The sequence below is a fragment of the Chelon labrosus genome, assembly GCF_963514085.1.
Source record: "Chelon labrosus genome assembly, chromosome: 5".
In the NCBI taxonomy this organism is placed as follows: Eukaryota; Metazoa; Chordata; class Actinopteri; order Mugiliformes; family Mugilidae; genus Chelon; species Chelon labrosus.
The window spans coordinates 3321187-3338254 of record NC_140341.1 but is presented as its reverse complement, the minus strand read 5'-3'; the positions used below and the strand labels follow the sequence as shown (position 1 = coordinate 3338254).

The following is a 17068-nucleotide window of genomic DNA, read 5'->3' as shown; positions in this document are numbered from 1 at the left end:
GACTACTGCCTCCTGCTGGTATGAAGGGTTACAGCAGCTTCGTGGCGACTCCGGCCTCGTTTCCTCTGTCGACATTGCCGGTTTGTTGCATCTGGGCCCTTTAAAGTGATTTGTTTAAAATAAATGACATACTTTGACATTTTACCGGGTGCCACCCACAAAATCTTTGCAAGGTTTTGCCGGGACTCGTGTTGGGATCTGATTATGCTCCGGCAAAGATCTGCCGGGATAATCAAATCATTTGTTCGGGGCTTTATTTGCAATAAACTTGTCATTTCCCTGACACAATCTATTTGCCACGACAGCCGCGTTAACGGGTGAAAAATGAACCGAAACCGCCCTTTAAGGGATTTCTTTTCTTACGTAACTCCCTTTAATCCGTCGACTTCTGAAGCAGCCCTCTTTCATTTCTGCATCTCATTACCGGCTCATACAGTATATGCGCTGCCTTCCTCTGTTTAAAGATCAGACACGCTTTAGAGGCAAGCCAGTTAAAAGCTGCAAAGCCTGGGAGTTGGCAGGTCTGTAGCTACATCAGGAAGGTATATACATATACGGCTGTTACGTAAGAGCTTGTGACTCACTGAAGTGAGACATTTCTCATTTTTCCAATGTCTGTCCAAGTGCAGCAGATTGGCCACGCCGGAGCCAGCGTGAGCCTCTGAAAGCGGGACGCCCGTCAGACTCATAGCTTGAAGTGGCGGGTGTGAAAAGAGGCAGCAGTGAGCAGCTATTAACCAGCGCACGGCTCCCTGCATCCATATGCTTCGGTGTCGTGTTGTGTGCTGGACAAGCGTTGACTCAGACCACTTTTATTTTCAGCGTTTCTCCATTTACCCTTAACAGGAAAAAGCTGTTAAAAGGATCGTGTGAATGAAGCCGTATCTCTTCGCGTCATCTGTGAAAGAACAGCGAGGGTGGGGTGTTAAGATGGAGGGGGTTGTGGTGGAGGTTGACGCCGTCTTATGCTTTCCTTTAGCCGGTGTAAAGTGTCAGTGACAGGCAGCAGGACGTAATGAGCACCATCTGCATATCCTCTCGTCCTAATTTTGCTAATGTTCCCCTGTGAGTGTGTTAATGTGTGTGTGCTCGGTTCGCGGTAAGAGCCTCTCCACTCAGTGTTCATTATCTTCTACAATGAGGCCCTCTCACAGTCTGAGCAGGAGGCGAAGGAGGTAGAGAGGTGGAGATGGAGAGAGAAAAAACTTAATCATTAGAGCGATATCTTACTCTTGTAATCAACTTATCCCTCTTCACAGGAACATGACCAACAGTAGGTAGATGCAATTGAGATTATAGAGCCTGCATCAAAATATTGGACTGAGAGGAAGATAATGATGTTCTAACCTGGTGTAGCCAGATTCAATTGTAGTCGGGATTTAGATTTCATTATGCAGTATGTTTCAATCATAGACATTATAAAGATGGACGGTGGAACAGCTCCTCTAAAGTGAAGCCAAAGCAAGCTCCCCCTGGTGGCTGGCTGCAGTATAGGTCATAAACTCCACCCCCTCCATATTAGTGGGCGGGACTTGGGCCAAACTAAAACACTAAAATACACGTCAAATCCTTTTTTTTTCAAGGATGGTTTCTGTCATTTCAAGTAGTTAATATAATGTTGATGAATGTTCAAGTCCCAATTTTTTGGTTAAGTTTCGTTTTAGTTATTTATTTGATGCTACAGAAACAGGATGTGGCATAATGGTGGCTACCAGTTGCCATGCCAACCGCTCCGTAAAGAGGTGCCGTGGGACAATAAGAGTTGTAAAGTCCAGTGTATAATCCAACATTTCCTTGTAACTGGTGGAGGTAGAGCAGAGCGTAGTATTAATTCTGGAAGAAGTGTGGGCGGGGCATCGATATCGCACCTCCTTGTGGCTCCACCCTCGGATCGTACTGATCAGACTCTGGCTCCAAACTCGCAAGATGGCGCCACCCCTATTAGCCCGGGAAAATAGAGTCAGTTTGGCCGATGACAGGAAGTGGAGACGTTTTGTCCATATTTATATACAGTCTATGCTTTCAATCGTAGACTGTAAAACAGCTCCTCCAGAGTGAAGCCAAATCATTTGGAGCTCCCCCTGGTGGCTGGCTGCAGTATAGGTCATAAGCCCCACCCTCTTCACGTTAGTGGATGGGTACTATAGAACGCGTCAAATATTTTTTTTTTTCAAGGATGATTTCTGTCATTTTAGATTTAATATGATGCTCTAAAAGTTTTGTTTCAGTTATGTGACGCCCCATGAAGCGGTCACGTAGGCCTGTGAGAGTACAGCGTATAATCCAACATTTCTTTTTAACTGGTGGAGGAAGACGAGAGTGGTATTAATTAAACTAAAATGTGATTGAGTCTGGAGGAAGTGTGGGCGGGTCAGTTTGACTAATGGGAAGAAGACCTCTGCACGTCCTCCAACCAATCAGAGCCATTTAGTTGTTCTAATTCAGCTCCATGTCACTCAGATGACGTGTATGTCCACTTCTTCTTGTCCATCACCACAAAAAGCTCGGCCCAGATGACCAAATGGACGCAACAAACCAAAATCAAACACCTACTGGCAACTAAGGCCACCTGCAGTGACCTTAGAAGATCTTTGTGGGGCATTGGACCCAATGGAGCAACCCTAGACCAACTTTTAGTCAGACTGTCTTCCAGGATAAAAAAAGCAAAGAAACTTTGTTTTGTTTCTCTTCTCGTGCTCTGATTCTCTAAACTATTACACCAACGAGAGTGTTCCTCTACCCCACATCAACTTTACGCCTCAAAAAAGTTTGTGGGCGAAGGGGAGAAGTAGAGTTGGCTTCCCTCAAAATGCTTTCATTAACATTTAGGAGGATCGCCCATGAGCGAGTCGTCTCTATTAAACTTCGAGAGCCGTCCCAAACACTTTCACATCAGTCGACGCCGCTTAAATTTCTCTTTCGATTTCCTGCGCGGAACAGTCAGCGGGGATTGATTTATGCTACCTAGCCACAAACACACACACACACATTCAAACCCTTCTGCCTTTCTGTCTCCCCGTCCCAGACGCAGCGTTGTCCCTCCAGTCTGGTTGGTGAACACCACGGCCCGGCCATTAACAGGCTGCGGTATCATGTCCTCTGAATTCTCTTAATGTTCTGCTAATGCTCTCTAACAGCATTTAGCGGTGGGCTAGATTGAAACATTGATTGTTGCTCCCGGATATGACTTTGACTCAGTTTTGCAGCGTATCTCCGTGGAACGCCTAATGACGGGATTGCTTGTGTGTCAGAGTTGCGTACGAGCATGGGTGGGGCGCCTGGAAGCTTCCCCCCCCCCCCACCCCACCCACCCCGAGTACAGGCGTTATTCATGAGTCCGCTAAGTGTTTTCATCTCAAGGCGAGAGCAATCTCCATCTGCCTGTACATCTTCGTGAGAAATATTCATTCTATATTTACATTTCAATCTGATTTCTTATTCAGAGCAGCTGGCGGTAAGCACATTAAAGTCAATGCTTCTTCTCCTCAGGCGTAAAGAACAAACCTGGATGGATGTTAAAGATTTAAAGTCATTTTTTTTTAAAGTGTTTTCCAGGAAAAGACAAACTCTACCACCATTAAGAATCCCTGAAAAACTCAACCTTTTATTCTCGTTCGGTTTGACATATATAAAAACGCTTAATTAGATTTTATACGAACGTTAAAATGAATACTTACTGTCACATCAGCCATTTCAAAGAAGTGGTTTAGCATTTCCATCCTTTCTATATGAACCAAACCGAAGCCAAAAGACGTTTAGCTTAGCTTAGCTTAGCTTAGCTTAGCTTAGCTTAGCATAACCACTGGAAGTAGAGGGAAACAGCCTGGTGTGGTCCAAAGGTCACGTCAGCCATTTCAAAGGAGTGGTTTGGAATTTCCAACCTTTCTATACGAATCAAACCGAAGCCAAAAGACATTTAGCTTAGCTTAGGTCAGCTTAGCTTAGCATAACCACTGAAAGTAGAGGGAAACAGCCTGGTGTGGTCCAAAGGTAACTAGTAAGAATAAATACCAAAACTATTTCTAATAAGGATAACATACTCTAGAAAAGCACTACAATAGAAGAAACTGTCTTTGTGCTAAGCTAAGCTAAGCTAACCAGCATTGTCCTCTGAATTCTCTTAATGTTCTGACAGTAAGTATTAAAATTACACATCAGCCATTTCAAAGGAGTGGTTTAACATTTCCATCCTTCTATACGAACCAAAGCAAAGCCAAAACACATTTAGCTTAGCTTAGCTTAGCTTAGCATAACCACTGGAAGTAGAGGGAGTGGTGTGGTCCAAAGGTAACTAGTAATAAATAGTAATAATTAAATACCAAAACTATTTCTAATGAGGATAACATACTCTAGAAAATCACTGCAATCGAAGAAACTGTCTTTTTGCTAAGCTAAGCTAAGCTAACAGCATTGCCTGCGATGTTCTCACTGAACCCTGAGCACAGAAAACTATTCTGGGATGAGTTGTTCTCTCAGGAAAACATCGGTTTGACAGATGTTTAATATTTCTGATTCTTTCCAGCGGTTCAGTGACGCCGAGTGCTTCTGCCGAGCAACTCATTCACGTCGATCCGCTAATCGACAGGATGCCGAGCGGTGATGATTAATAAGTGGGAGGCAACCGTAGACTGTTGGCCATGTGGTCTGCTGTGTCTTTGCGTAGCTGCTAATAGGTCGTGGCGTTCGCTGACTGACTAATGACGCATAAATCCACGCTTATAGGTCTGTTGTGGCACCAGAGGCCGTACAGATGTGTGGTTTTTACCGTCAGTGCTGCAGGTGTTTCCTCTGGGGTTCGGGGCTTTTTGTTTGTGTTGCCGGATAAATGGATTGAGACCCGTGACGTGGAGCTAAGTCCTGTCAGATACAGAGAACAGGTTTAGGGAGGTTAGTAATTCCACTTGCTCAGATCTAATTAGGCCTCCATTCATTAGAACGTGGTACTTTCCTGGGTGTGTCTGTTTTTAAAACATGCTTTTTCCATCTCACAGATCTGTAATATTGGCTCGTTTAACTGCATAAATACATGCACAAGTGTAATATTTCTGTTTTATTTGTTCGATTGGGTTCTCTTTGTCAACTTCCAGGAAAATCAACTGATGTTTTGACTCATTTTTATAGTAAATGGTTTATCTCTCATCTCCGGAATCATTGTTTATCTATTGTCATCATCATTTATCTTGGTTCAGCAGGTGGCTGCTGTTAAGTATCATGAACAGTTGTTAAAAGTGTAAAACGCTCTCAGTCTGATCGGCATTTCGTCTCTTTGTGTGTTTTTACAGTGTGCAAATTCAAGGCCCACAAACGCTGTGCCGTCAGAGCCACTAACAACTGTAAATGGACGACCCTGGCCTCCATAGGGAAGGACATCATCGAGGATGAGGACGGGGTACGTTCCTCCAAACCCGTCCTCCGCTTCCAGGATATATACATCGTGATGCATGTCGTTGCTGCTCCGAGAAGAAACGATAAAAGTTGCTAATAGTGTTTCCCATTTCTCAATCTGCGCAGATCGCCATGCCTCACCAGTGGCTGGAAGGAAACCTGCCCGTCAGTGCCAAGTGTGCCGTGTGTGATAAGACATGTGGCAGCGTGCTGAGACTGCAGGACTGGCGCTGCCTCTGGTGTAAAGCCATGGTGAGGCATCTGTCACGGAGGCTCCGATTGTAGATGCTTCACTCATGCTGCCGTTTAAAAAGGGTTCAGAATGCACTGTACTGCCAAAAGTATTCGCTCATCTGTCTTTAGACGCATATGAACTTAAGTGACATCCCATTCTTAATCCATAGGGTTCAATATGACGCCTGTCCACCCTTTGCAGCTAGAACAGCTTCACCTCTTCTCTGAAGGCTTTCCTCAAGGTTTAGGAGTGTGTTTATGGGAATCTTTGATCGTTCTTCCAGAAGAGCATTAGTGAGGTCAGACACTGATGTTGGACCAGAAGGCCTGGCTCAAAGGTGTTCTATCAGGTTGAGGTCAGGACTCTGTGCAGGCCAGTCAAGTTCTTCCTCACCAAACTCTCTCATCCATGTCTTTATGGACCTTGTCATGTTGGAACAGGAAGGGTCCGTCCCCAAACTGTTCCCACAAAGTTGGGAGCATGGAATTGTCCAGAATCTCTTGGTCTGCTGAAGCATTCAGAGTTCCTTTCACTGGAACTAAGGGGCCAAGCCCAGCTCCTGAAGAACACCCCCTCCACCAAACTTCACACTTGACTCAATGCAGTCAGACAAGTACCGTTCTCATGGCAACCGCCAAACCCAGATTCATCCATCAGATTACCAGACGGAGAAGCGTGATTCATCCCTCCAGAGAACACGTCTCCACTGCTCTAGAGTCCAGTGGTGGCTGCTTTACACCACTGCATCCGACGCTTTGCATTGTACTTGTTGATGTACGGCTTGGATGCAGCTGCTCGGCCATGGAAACCCATTCCATGAAGCTCTCTGCTGTTCTGGAGCTGATCTGAAGGAAACATGAAGTTTGGAGGTCTGTAGAGATTGACTCTGCAGAAAGTTGGTGACCTCTGAGAACTATGAACCTCAGCATCCTCTGACCCTGCTCTGTCATTTAATGTGGCCTGACACTTCGTGCTTCGTTTCCAATCTCTTCCACTTTTCTTATAATACCACTGACTGTTGACTGTGGAATATTTAGTAGAGAGGAAAGTTAACGACTGGACTTGTTGCTCAGGTGTCATCCTATCACAGTACCACGCTGGAATTCACTGAGCTCCTGAGAGCGACCCATTCTTTCACTAATGTTTGTAGAAGCAGTCTGAATGCCTAGGTGCTGGATTTTATACACCTGTGGCCATGGAAGTGATTGGAACACCTGAATTCAATTATTTGGATGAGTGAGTGAATACTTTTGGCAATGTAGTGTAGTTTTAGCAACAAAAACAATCATCTCAGCATTCAATACAGCTCAATTGTCTTTTATTTAAAAGTAAACTCAACTGTGCTTGATGCTTGCTGCAGTTAAATGGCTTTTTAGTCAGGATTTCACATTGTAAACTAAATCTTTTTTATATGCATAATGTGTTAAGTACATAACTACATATTTCTGGATGTGTAGATTTGAATATTTGCAGCAGAGTCGCACATTTACTAACTTCTTCTGCACATGTGCCCGTGTTTGCAGAAAAGTTTGTCCCTTAGCAGGATGTTCATTTAACTACTTAAAGTTAAAGTCTTTCCTTTGGGGTCTGGTTGCTGTCGTTGCTCTAGGTGCACACGGCCTGCATGGACCTGTACCCTCGGAAGTGTCCTCTGGGTCAGTGCAAAGTCTCCATCATTCCACCGACGGCGCTCAACAGCATCGACTCGGACGGTAGGCGACGCACACACACACACATACATAGCAACCATTCACTCACCACTGACTCAACCTAAACAACCTGTGAGCAAACGTTGGAATCCAGGCGTAAATTAATGAGGCTCTACCCCATCTAATCAGCTGATTCCTTCCTTCTGATCTCTAACCTTTATTTTTGAGAGCCTGACATGCACCTCCCCAGAAATGTAACTAGACCACAAGAGCTGTGATTGGTCCTCTTGGTAGCAGCATGTTTCCTCTTTAGTATTTCCAGCTGCTTCTCCATCTCCACAAATTTCTAATTGATTGTTTTGGATCAATAAAGATGGAACAGACGGAGGAAAGGTTAACTGAGGAGATTCGGAGATACGAACGTTTCGGGGGAAAGTTTCAGTCGCCATTGTTGAAAGTGAAGCATGAAGCAGGTTTAAAAATTAACCCGACTGGTAAAAAAAGACACAGCGTTGACTAGCATTTGCGTGGCGTTGTTACAGAGTGAGCCAGACTGACGAGTGCAGCGTAGGGCGTAGGCTACATACGTAGGTTACGGCGTCTAAGTCCTGCATAGGTATAAACCATGCTTAATTCTTTATTTTGAACATTTTCCACAATAACTTCAATAAAAGCAGATAAATGACCATTTGTCCCATGTCCAAATGTCTCTCGATAATAGTTTATACTGTTCAGTGTCGGTTAATTCGGTTGGGATGGGGTGAAACAAATATAACATCCTTCTCAAAGTATTCATTTTCTCTGATTCTGGTGGACGCACGGCGGCTGGACGTGATGGTTCAGGCGGTACGCTGTGATTCTCGTCCCTCCTTCTTGTAAGAATAGATTGTGGCGTCTTGTCTCGGCGTTAAATCCAAACTTTCTAATTAGCCTCCTGCTCGTCACGCGAGGCGCCAAACCCCGGAGGGAGAGGGCGAGATGCATTCGTGTATGTGTGTGTTCCAGGAAGTTAATTGGCCTTTCAACAGAAAAAGAAGAAAAAAAAATGAATTAATAAATATGCGACAGGTCGTTGCACACAACTTTTCTCAAAATAGAACCTGGCACGAGACGAGTGTGAGAGCGGAGCCTGCTCTGGAAACGACGGCCTGCATTTAAATCAGAGAAGAAGAAGAAGAGCTCTGCAGGTGTTTGTAAAGCAGCCTCTCTGCTTGACGTATGTCTCTGAGACCTGTTGTAGATGCTGATCAGGGCCTGAGAGACGGACTCAGATGAGGACGTGTGATCGGATTAATGCTCCGCTAATGTTTTACTCTGAGAGAAGCCGCCATCTCCTTAATTGGCAGATGCACAAAAGAGAGGCAAGAAAAAGGATGGAAGGATGAAAGAAGACTCCTCCGCTGCATCGCCTCACGTGCCAGGATCCCCTCTGCACAAATGCATGCTGGGGATGACGGGAGGGGGCGGTGGGGTGGGGTGGGGGTTGGTTGTAATTGGCTAGGAAGAGCTAGGGAGGGAGGGAGGGAGGGGGCGGCGACTGCAGCACGTGCCGAGTGTCGTGACTCCCCTTCCACCTCAGCCTCCCTCCCTCCTCCCTCCTCCCTCCATCCTCCAGCGACAAAATCACAGAGTGAGAGAACGGAAGGAAAGATCGAAAAGTATAGACGGAGAGAGAGATTAGAGAGCAAGGAGGGAGAGGAAGGCGAGAGAGGAGTGCTGGGGAGTAGATAGCAGCTCTGCACATGAATATACATGAAGCTGTCAACGCGGCGCTGGTGGACTGACTATAAGCACAGAGACCTCCGCTTGCATTACCTCCTACAGATTAACATATACATACGTGTGTGTGTGTGTGTGTGCGTGTGTGTCGTGAGCTGCAGCCAAGTGAAGCACATGTTTTTGGCATGTGCTCCGCTCACATGTTCTGCCAACGCTCGGCATCACACGACTTTGATGAGGTAGTTTGACGCTGACTCTCTCTCTCTCTGCCACCTGCTGCTTCCGGCGCCAGTTGGAGAACAGTGAAGGACGTACGGTGCAGAATCACAAAATACGTGTTTGCCCCGAGGGGTTTCACGGTTTGTCTGGTGGCTCCCAGACGCATCTTGTCATCGAGCTGCTCCTCTCTGTCCTTTGACGGATCATAGAGGTTTGATAGAGGAATCACTTTGAGCTGCTGTTGCTTCATCAACCATCGTTGGGATCGTATAGTGCAGGGGTGTCAAACTCATGTCAGTTCAGGGGGCCACATGCAGCCCAGTTTGATCTCAAGGAGGCCGGACCAGTAACACAACAGCGTGTTAACCTATAAATAATGACAGCTTCAAATGTTTCCCTTTGTTTTAGTGCAAAGAAGCTGCACTTTTACAAAACATGTCATGAACAACCGGATTTCTGTTTAGTTCTAGGTCTCAGTGTTGTCTTATCTCCACAACTCTTGCTAAATCTGTGTGAACCGTAGGAATAGCAGTTACTTCTATTGGACAAATTGCAGTTAATGTCTTCAGTGTCATTTTTGCACTTTGCAAAATCATCCCGCGGCCCAGATTAGACCCTCTGGCGGGACGCTTTTGACACCTGTGACATAGTGTGTGTGTTTCTTTTACACTGAGCAACTCTACAGGCAACTTTACATGAGGCGAGTTGAGCGTTTGAAGACACAACAACTGATTTCTGAGGACATCTACTGGTTTGTCCCTATGCTCTGGATGTCCTGTCTCCAAGTGGCGTCTTAACTTGTTCGGGTTCAAACTGCAAAACACTGTGGTCTCCCTTGTGCCTCCAAACCAGTTGTGACTCTTCAGAGAATGGACATGGGCCTTCTGAGGGTGTTCTGTGGTGTCTGACAACAGGCTGGGGGCCTTTGAGGGGGGAGGGGCCTCTGTGGATCATCCCACAGATACTTGATCAGTTTGGGATCTTGGGAATTTGGAGGCCAGGTCAACACCTTATGCTGTTCTTCATGTTTTTTTAGATGTTCCTAAAGCGTATCTCCTAAGGAGTGTCATTGCTATGGGGTGGGGGTCCCTGGTCTGGTCTAGGTGGGTGCTACATGTCTAAGTAACATCCACACCAATGAATGCCAGGTCCAGAAGTTTCCCAGCAGAACACTGAACTGTCACAAGATGGCTTAAATGTTATTCACTTCTCCTGTCAGTGGTCATAATGTTGTGGCTGATTGGTGTATACCTCATCTTGTTTTCTTTTCTTTGCTTTGGAAGTTGAACCTTCTCACAAACCTCTCTATGGTAGCTAGCAGAGAACAAGCAAGACTTATTCCGCTGCCGTCCCGCCGCAAAAAGGAGGCACAATTCCCCCCTTAGGGAACCTACCCCATCCATTTATATCAGACTTAACTCCTCCTTAATAAAGACTGGAAAAGGTAGAGGAACAAGACCTTAGTGGCAAATTGTGAACATGACCTCAATATGAGTCATGTGGGAAGTTGATGAACGTCCGACCAGCCCCTCTCCACCACTGAGATGTTTTTATACTACATTTGTTATTAATGAACAAAGCATTAAACCAAGCGTTTCCTCTCCCGTCGCAGGCTTCTGGAAGGCCACCTGTCCCCCGTCGTGCGCCAGCCCCCTCTTAGTCTTCGTGAATTCCAAAAGCGGCGACAACCAGGGAGTGAAGTTCCTGCGGCGCTTCAAGCAGCTCCTCAACCCGGCTCAAGTCTTCGACCTGGTCAACGGCGGGCCGCACCTCGGGTGAGGAGAACACAATCAAACTAACTCCCCTTAGTGGAGAATGATCTGTCAATGATCTGTTGACTGCAACGTTTGTGTCTGTGTCAGTCTGCGCCTGTTTCAGAAGTTTGACAACTTTCGGATCCTGGTGTGCGGAGGTGACGGCAGCGTGGGATGGGTCCTGTCGGAGATTGACAAGCTCAGTCTGCACAAGCAGGTAGGTGCACATGGACTTTTTTGCTTATTTTGACTATGAAAAGGTCAGAAAACGTCCCGTGAGTAAGTGAGGCTGCCCATTTTTTTCCAGAATACCTGGAACTTTTAATATCTGGCTGGTTTTTACAATTTACTGCATGTTATAAAAAGACACAAAAGTCATTTCACAGGGTAACCCCTCTGCATTTCCCTTTCAGTGCCAGCTGGGGGTGCTGCCGCTGGGCACGGGCAACGATCTGGCTCGGGTGCTGGGCTGGGGCCCGTCCTGTGACGACGACACTCAGCTGCCCCAGATCCTGGAGAAGCTGGAGAGGGCCAGCACCAAGATGCTGGACCGCTGGAGCATCATGACCTACGAGATCAAGATCCCGCCCAAACACAGCTGCCCCACCACGCCAGAGGGAGCCGACGACTGCCAGGTACGGTACAGTAGACGGCATAGACTGTATATAAATATGGACAATGCGTCACCACTTCCTCTCATTTGCCAAAATGATGCTATTTTCCCGGGGATACGGGCGGTGCCATCTTGCGGCTTTGGAGCCAGAGTCTGATCAGTATGGTCCAAGATGCCCCGCCCACACTTCCTCCAGACTCATTCACGTTTTCGTTTAATTAATACTACGCTCTGATCTACCTCCACTAGTTACAATGAAATGTTGGATTATACACTGGACTTATAAAATAAAATATTTTTACAACTCTCTTGGGACTCTTTACGGAGCAGTTGGCATGGCAACTGGTAGTCACCAGTATGTCACATCCTGTTTCTATAGCGTCAAATAACTAAAGCGAAATCCAAACAGTTGACACTTGAACATTCATCAACATTTTATCAACTACCTAAAATGACAGAAACCATCCTTGAAAAAAATTAACTGAAGTGTATTTTAGTGTTTCAGTTTGGCCCAAGTTCCGCCCACTAACGTGGAGGGGTGGAGCTTATATGACCTATACTGCAGCCAGCCACCAGGGGCAGCTCTACATGCTTTGGCTTCACTTTAGAGGAGCCATTATGGCGTCCATCTTTATACAGTCTATGAAGTAAACACGAACAAACTCAGCAGGCCAAAGATCTTTCTGTACACTGCTGCATAAAGTTCATATTTTTAGATTTAAACAACTATTTTTACATCTTTTTCTCTAAACATTGCAACTTGATAAATGATTCCTTGGCCGTCCTGCTATAAAGATACCACATTTAATACAGTGTCTATATGCAGCATTTAAGACAAATAACACATCTTCACAGTGATCACGTGTCTCTTTATTAAAACAGAACACCATCTTTTAAAAATGAACGTTTCTCAGATAACAAACTAGAGCCTGAATGTTTGGAGCTAAAACTAAAATAACAGACATTTGACAAAGATAAAAAAAAAAATCCAAAATATCCAGCATTAAAAGAGAAGGAACTTCATGCATCTCTTCATGCGACGTCCATTTAGTTTCACTTTCTTATTATTTTGTGCCATTTCTTAGTCATTTTGCATTTTCTTTATCGTAATGTTTGCATTTCAAATCGTTGCTTGCATCAATTTGCGTCTCTACAGTCATTTAGAGTCTGTTTTTCATGTCTCATTTCATGTCATTTTGCATAATTTGTTTGGGCGTTTTTCCTCCCTTTGCTGTCGACTGGTTCACGTTAGCTAAATCCACTGAGTCCAGACTCTAATATCAAACCTGTTAACATAAATCCATGTCTAATAAGTCAATCTGACAACGATCCAGTTAAATAAAATTAAATGTTGCTATGCTCACTAGCAAAGGAAGTTTTGTTTTCCCACAATGCACTGGGAAAAAAAAGTCCTGTTAACCTACTGTTTACTTTCCTTTGAGCTGTCGATACTGTAAAACACTGTTGAGTTAAATTTACAGCGATATCCTGCATTTAAAGTATAACAGGATTATACTGTTGATATTTCAGTGTTAACAGTGAAGGCTTCCAGACACACGGACGTGAGCAGGAGGGAGCTGCTGGAAATAGATCCTGACATTTTCAGCTCGACTCAGAAAATATCCAAACCCTTTCCTCGAGCTAGTCTCGCCCGTAGAGTCCCTGAGAGAAACCTGTGCTGGTTTCCTGCTCGGTGAGCGCTAACACTCGTGTTTCTGTGTGTTTTCTTTCCTCCAGTTTCACATTTCAGCCTACGAAGACTCGGTAGCTGCTCACCTCACGAAGATCCTCAACTCAGAGCAGCACTCCGTGGTCATCTCCTCCGCCAAGTAAGAGCTTTTAGTAACTGAACCGACACAGAATAAACCAACGCAGGATTAAATAAATGCACAGACATGACGAAAATATGCAGCCACACCTGAGCATTACACCAACAGGGATTGTAATGACTCACACACTGGAGATAAGTGGCCGTACCTTTCTCCCTCCTTTACCAAACTTCACAGCTGACACCATGCACTCCACCGGGTAACACTTCAGTCCAGCGTCGTCGTGCTCTACACCGGCGTTCTCCAACCTTTTTCTGCACCACGTTCCGGTCATCGTGCATAAAACTAATCATGCATTAGTTTTCTGTAAAAGCATGTCCTCTGGAGGGTCTCTGGGGTCACCAATGAACCTAACCAGCATGTCTTTGGACGGTGGGAGGAAGCTGGAGTACCTGGAAGGAACCCACGCAGACACAGGGAGAACATGCAAACTCCACATAGAAAGGAACCAGTCGGCCCATGGATTAGAACCCAGAACCTTCTGGCTGTGAGGCATCAGTGCAAAGGCTTATCTTTTAGTGCAGGGCGCTTTCGTTGGAAAGCCGATCACCACTTATTACACAGAGAGCAGAGAGGGTTTGTGGCACGTAGATAAACCTCTGCAGCTCGAGCAGGACTTCTTTAAATGCAGCCTTCTTTCTTTTTGTTGGCACACTTGGAGTCTTCTCATCGTTAGCTCTTTTCAACAAAGCTCTGCAGGAACGTTTGCAGGCACAGGTGGAGGTAACGGGTAGACGAGATGATCAGTTATCAAAAATAAAACACTCTGCAGACTCTGAAAAAAGTTTTTATTCTTTCATTGCGGCCTGGTACCACTCCAGGGTCCCCGGAGTTTGGGGTTTGGGATTGCACTTGGCGACACGAGGCACGCATGCAACCGCTCAACCACGGAAACCCATCCCACGAGTCTCCCACTGCACAGCCTTACATTAGTTAAGCTCACATTAATGCCAGTGGGAGTTGGGAACTCTATCTATGGAACCAGCCCAGAACCTTAGTGCAGCTTAGCTTAGGTCGCTGACCTCGCATCCACTTTTTAATAATTTTATTTACAGCTGACCGTGCAGTTCCCCAAACCGTTGCGTTGCAAAGGTAGAATCCTACCGCAGCACCACGCTCGAAGTCTCTGAGCTCTTCAGAACAACGCGTTTTGCGTTCCATATGTTTGCAAATGAAGACAACCACGGCTAGGTGCTTGCTAAACATGTGGCCAAATACTTCTGACCATATGGTGCATGTGTTTCAGCTAATTTAATGCAAGTGAAATCGTGCAAAAAACAAATTCAGCGAGTGTAATCCGATATTCAAACATGTTTGTGTTTTCCTCCAGGATCCTGTGTGAAACTGTGAAGGATTTCGTTGCCAAAGTGGGGAAAGCTTATGAAAAGAGCACAGAGAACGCCGACGAGTGTGACACCATGTCTCTCAAGGTGAGCCTTTTAAACACCGTCGACATCCATCATCTGAACTGAAAGGCGACTCCGTATATATATTACATTTCTGCTGATGCGCTGACCTCCCCTCTCTTCTCTCCGCCTCCAGTGCGCCGTCCTGAACGAGAAGCTGGACTCCCTCCTCCAGACCCTGAACGCCGAGTGCCAGGCCCTGCCGCCGCTCCCGCACTCCACCCCTCCCATCGTGGAGGAGGAGCAGGAGGAGGAGGAGGAGGAGGAAGAGGAGGAGGAGGAGGAGGCCAGCGAGGAGAGCCTGACGGAGCTGAAGGAGAAGCTGGAGGAGGAGGAGACGGAGAAAGGGGGCGGAGGGGGTTCCCAGCACCTGCTGTTCAAAAGCAGGGAGCAGCTGATGCTCAGGGCCAACAGTCTGAAGAAGGCGATCAGACAGATCATAGAGCAGGCTGAGAGAGGTACCTCCACCCAGATATATACGAATGTCGAGGAAATCTGCAGAAATCAGTTCTTTTATTAATGCATGATGTAATCTGCCTCATAATGTAAAGGAGAAATCATGCCGTGTGCATTAGTTTTGGCATGTGCAGCAGATTCTAGTGTCTTCACTGAACTCCCTCCTCTGCTGTGTCCAGTGGTCGACGAGCAGAACGCCCACACGGACGACACCGAGCTGCCGTCGCCGCTGGAATTCAGGAAGGACAGCGAGGACGAGAACAGGGACAGCGAGAAGGACGAGGACACCAAGGAGCTGGAGGCAGTGTCGTGTGAGTGCCTCAGGCCCGACCTCTGATCCCACCCGCTCCAATCCTTTTTATTTCATCCCGAGCTTCTGACAAAACACTCAACCTGTCCTCAAGCAGTTCCAGGCTGCCACTGCTTGAGGACAAAATATCTGACCACCTTCCTAATATTGTGCAGGTCTCCCTTGTGGTGACTCATCAGAGAATGGACATGGGGCTTCTGAGGGTGTCCTGTGGTGTCTGGTAACACAGTGTTGTTAGTGGTGGGGGCCTTTGAGGGGAGGGGCCTCTGTGGATCATCCCACAGATACTTGATCAGTTTGGGATCTAGTGAATTTGGAGGCCAGGTCAACACCTTGAGATGTTCTTCATGTTTGTTTTTTTTATAGTTGTTCCTAAAGTGTTTTCGCTGCTGCCATCAAGGAGTGTCATTGCTATGGGGTGGGGGTGCCTGGTATGGTCTGGGTGGGGGTGCCTGGTCTGGTCTAGGTGGGTGCTACATGTCTAAGTAACATCCACACCAATGAATGCCAGGTCCAGAAGTTTCCCAGCAGAACGTTGAACTGTCACAAGATGGTTCAATGTTATTTACGTTTCTCGTCATAATGTTGTGGCTGATCTCTGAGTTCCTGTCACTTGTTTAAAAGTGAGGATGGACTAAGTGTTGGATCATTGTCCACAGGATTTAAATGTTGCCACCATGTGGGTATGTCACTCTCTGCACCGTCCAGAAGCTAATGGAAAAAAAAGTGCTGCTGACGCACATGGTGTTTCCTGTCATAAATAAACGGAGGGATTAGAGCTAACAGAGCAGCACAGTCTCTCCTCTCCTGTGATATTCCACCTCCAGCAGCAGTTTAAGCTGTTTATCTCCACATCTTCAAGCTCCACCACAGATTTTTGGCAACAGGTGAACATACTTGTTGAAGCTGTTAAAGCAGGGGGAGGGGAGGGGAGGGGAGGGGAGAGTGGGGGGATGGGGGAGGGGTCTTGTTTACATGTGTCTGGATGCACACTCAGGTTGCTGTGAGACAACCAGTGTGTGTCTGTGGATCAGTTACAGGATGTGTTATTGTCTCGCCGAGCTGTTTCCTTCCTTCCACACATTTTCCAGCCGTTAGAAGGCGAGGGGGGGGGCATCGGTCGAAACCTCGGCTTCGTGTCCTCTCCTTGTTCTTCTTGTTGCCTCCATGACCTGGACACCCAACAGGTCATCGAATCTGATGTTAAATGTCCTAGAGTTGGTCTCCTGTAGCTTCCTAAAGTCTTTCCTTGTCTTCCTTGTCTTCTCCTAGAGTCGACTGGATTCAGTCCAATAAATCTTTCTGTCAAAGTTAATGTAGTGTGGAGAGGGTAGCTGGTACCTTGTGTTCTCTACTCCAGAAATGTTCTGGTCATCCAACGCTGCCATAAACTCCCTAACCCTCTCTGGAAGATGTTTCTCCTTGACGCTGTCTCCAGGAAACTTTTCTCTTCTTCTTTTAAACGTTCAGTGTTTGTTGTTGTTGTTTGGGTG

General features: G+C 46.3%; 1 protein-coding gene across 2 annotated transcripts in view; it reads left to right on the top strand.

The window, feature by feature from the left end:
- Positions 1–17068, top strand: part of dgkh (diacylglycerol kinase, eta) — a gene marked incomplete at its 5' end in the record, with an annotated part of 70709 nt that overhangs the window by 40410 nt on the left and 13231 nt on the right. For both annotated transcript variants that reach the window (XM_084544389.1, XM_084544390.1), the window contains 10 exons: positions 5283–5389; positions 5512–5637; positions 7230–7332; positions 10820–10982; positions 11070–11178; positions 11375–11596; positions 13312–13403; positions 14734–14833; positions 14946–15267; positions 15445–15576. In XM_084544389.1, coding sequence (XP_084400515.1) covers positions 5283–5389; positions 5512–5637; positions 7230–7332; positions 10820–10982; positions 11070–11178; positions 11375–11596; positions 13312–13403; positions 14734–14833; positions 14946–15267; positions 15445–15576 — 1476 coding nt within the window. The remainder of the gene's footprint in view (positions 1–5282; positions 5390–5511; positions 5638–7229; positions 7333–10819; positions 10983–11069; positions 11179–11374; positions 11597–13311; positions 13404–14733; positions 14834–14945; positions 15268–15444; positions 15577–17068) is intronic.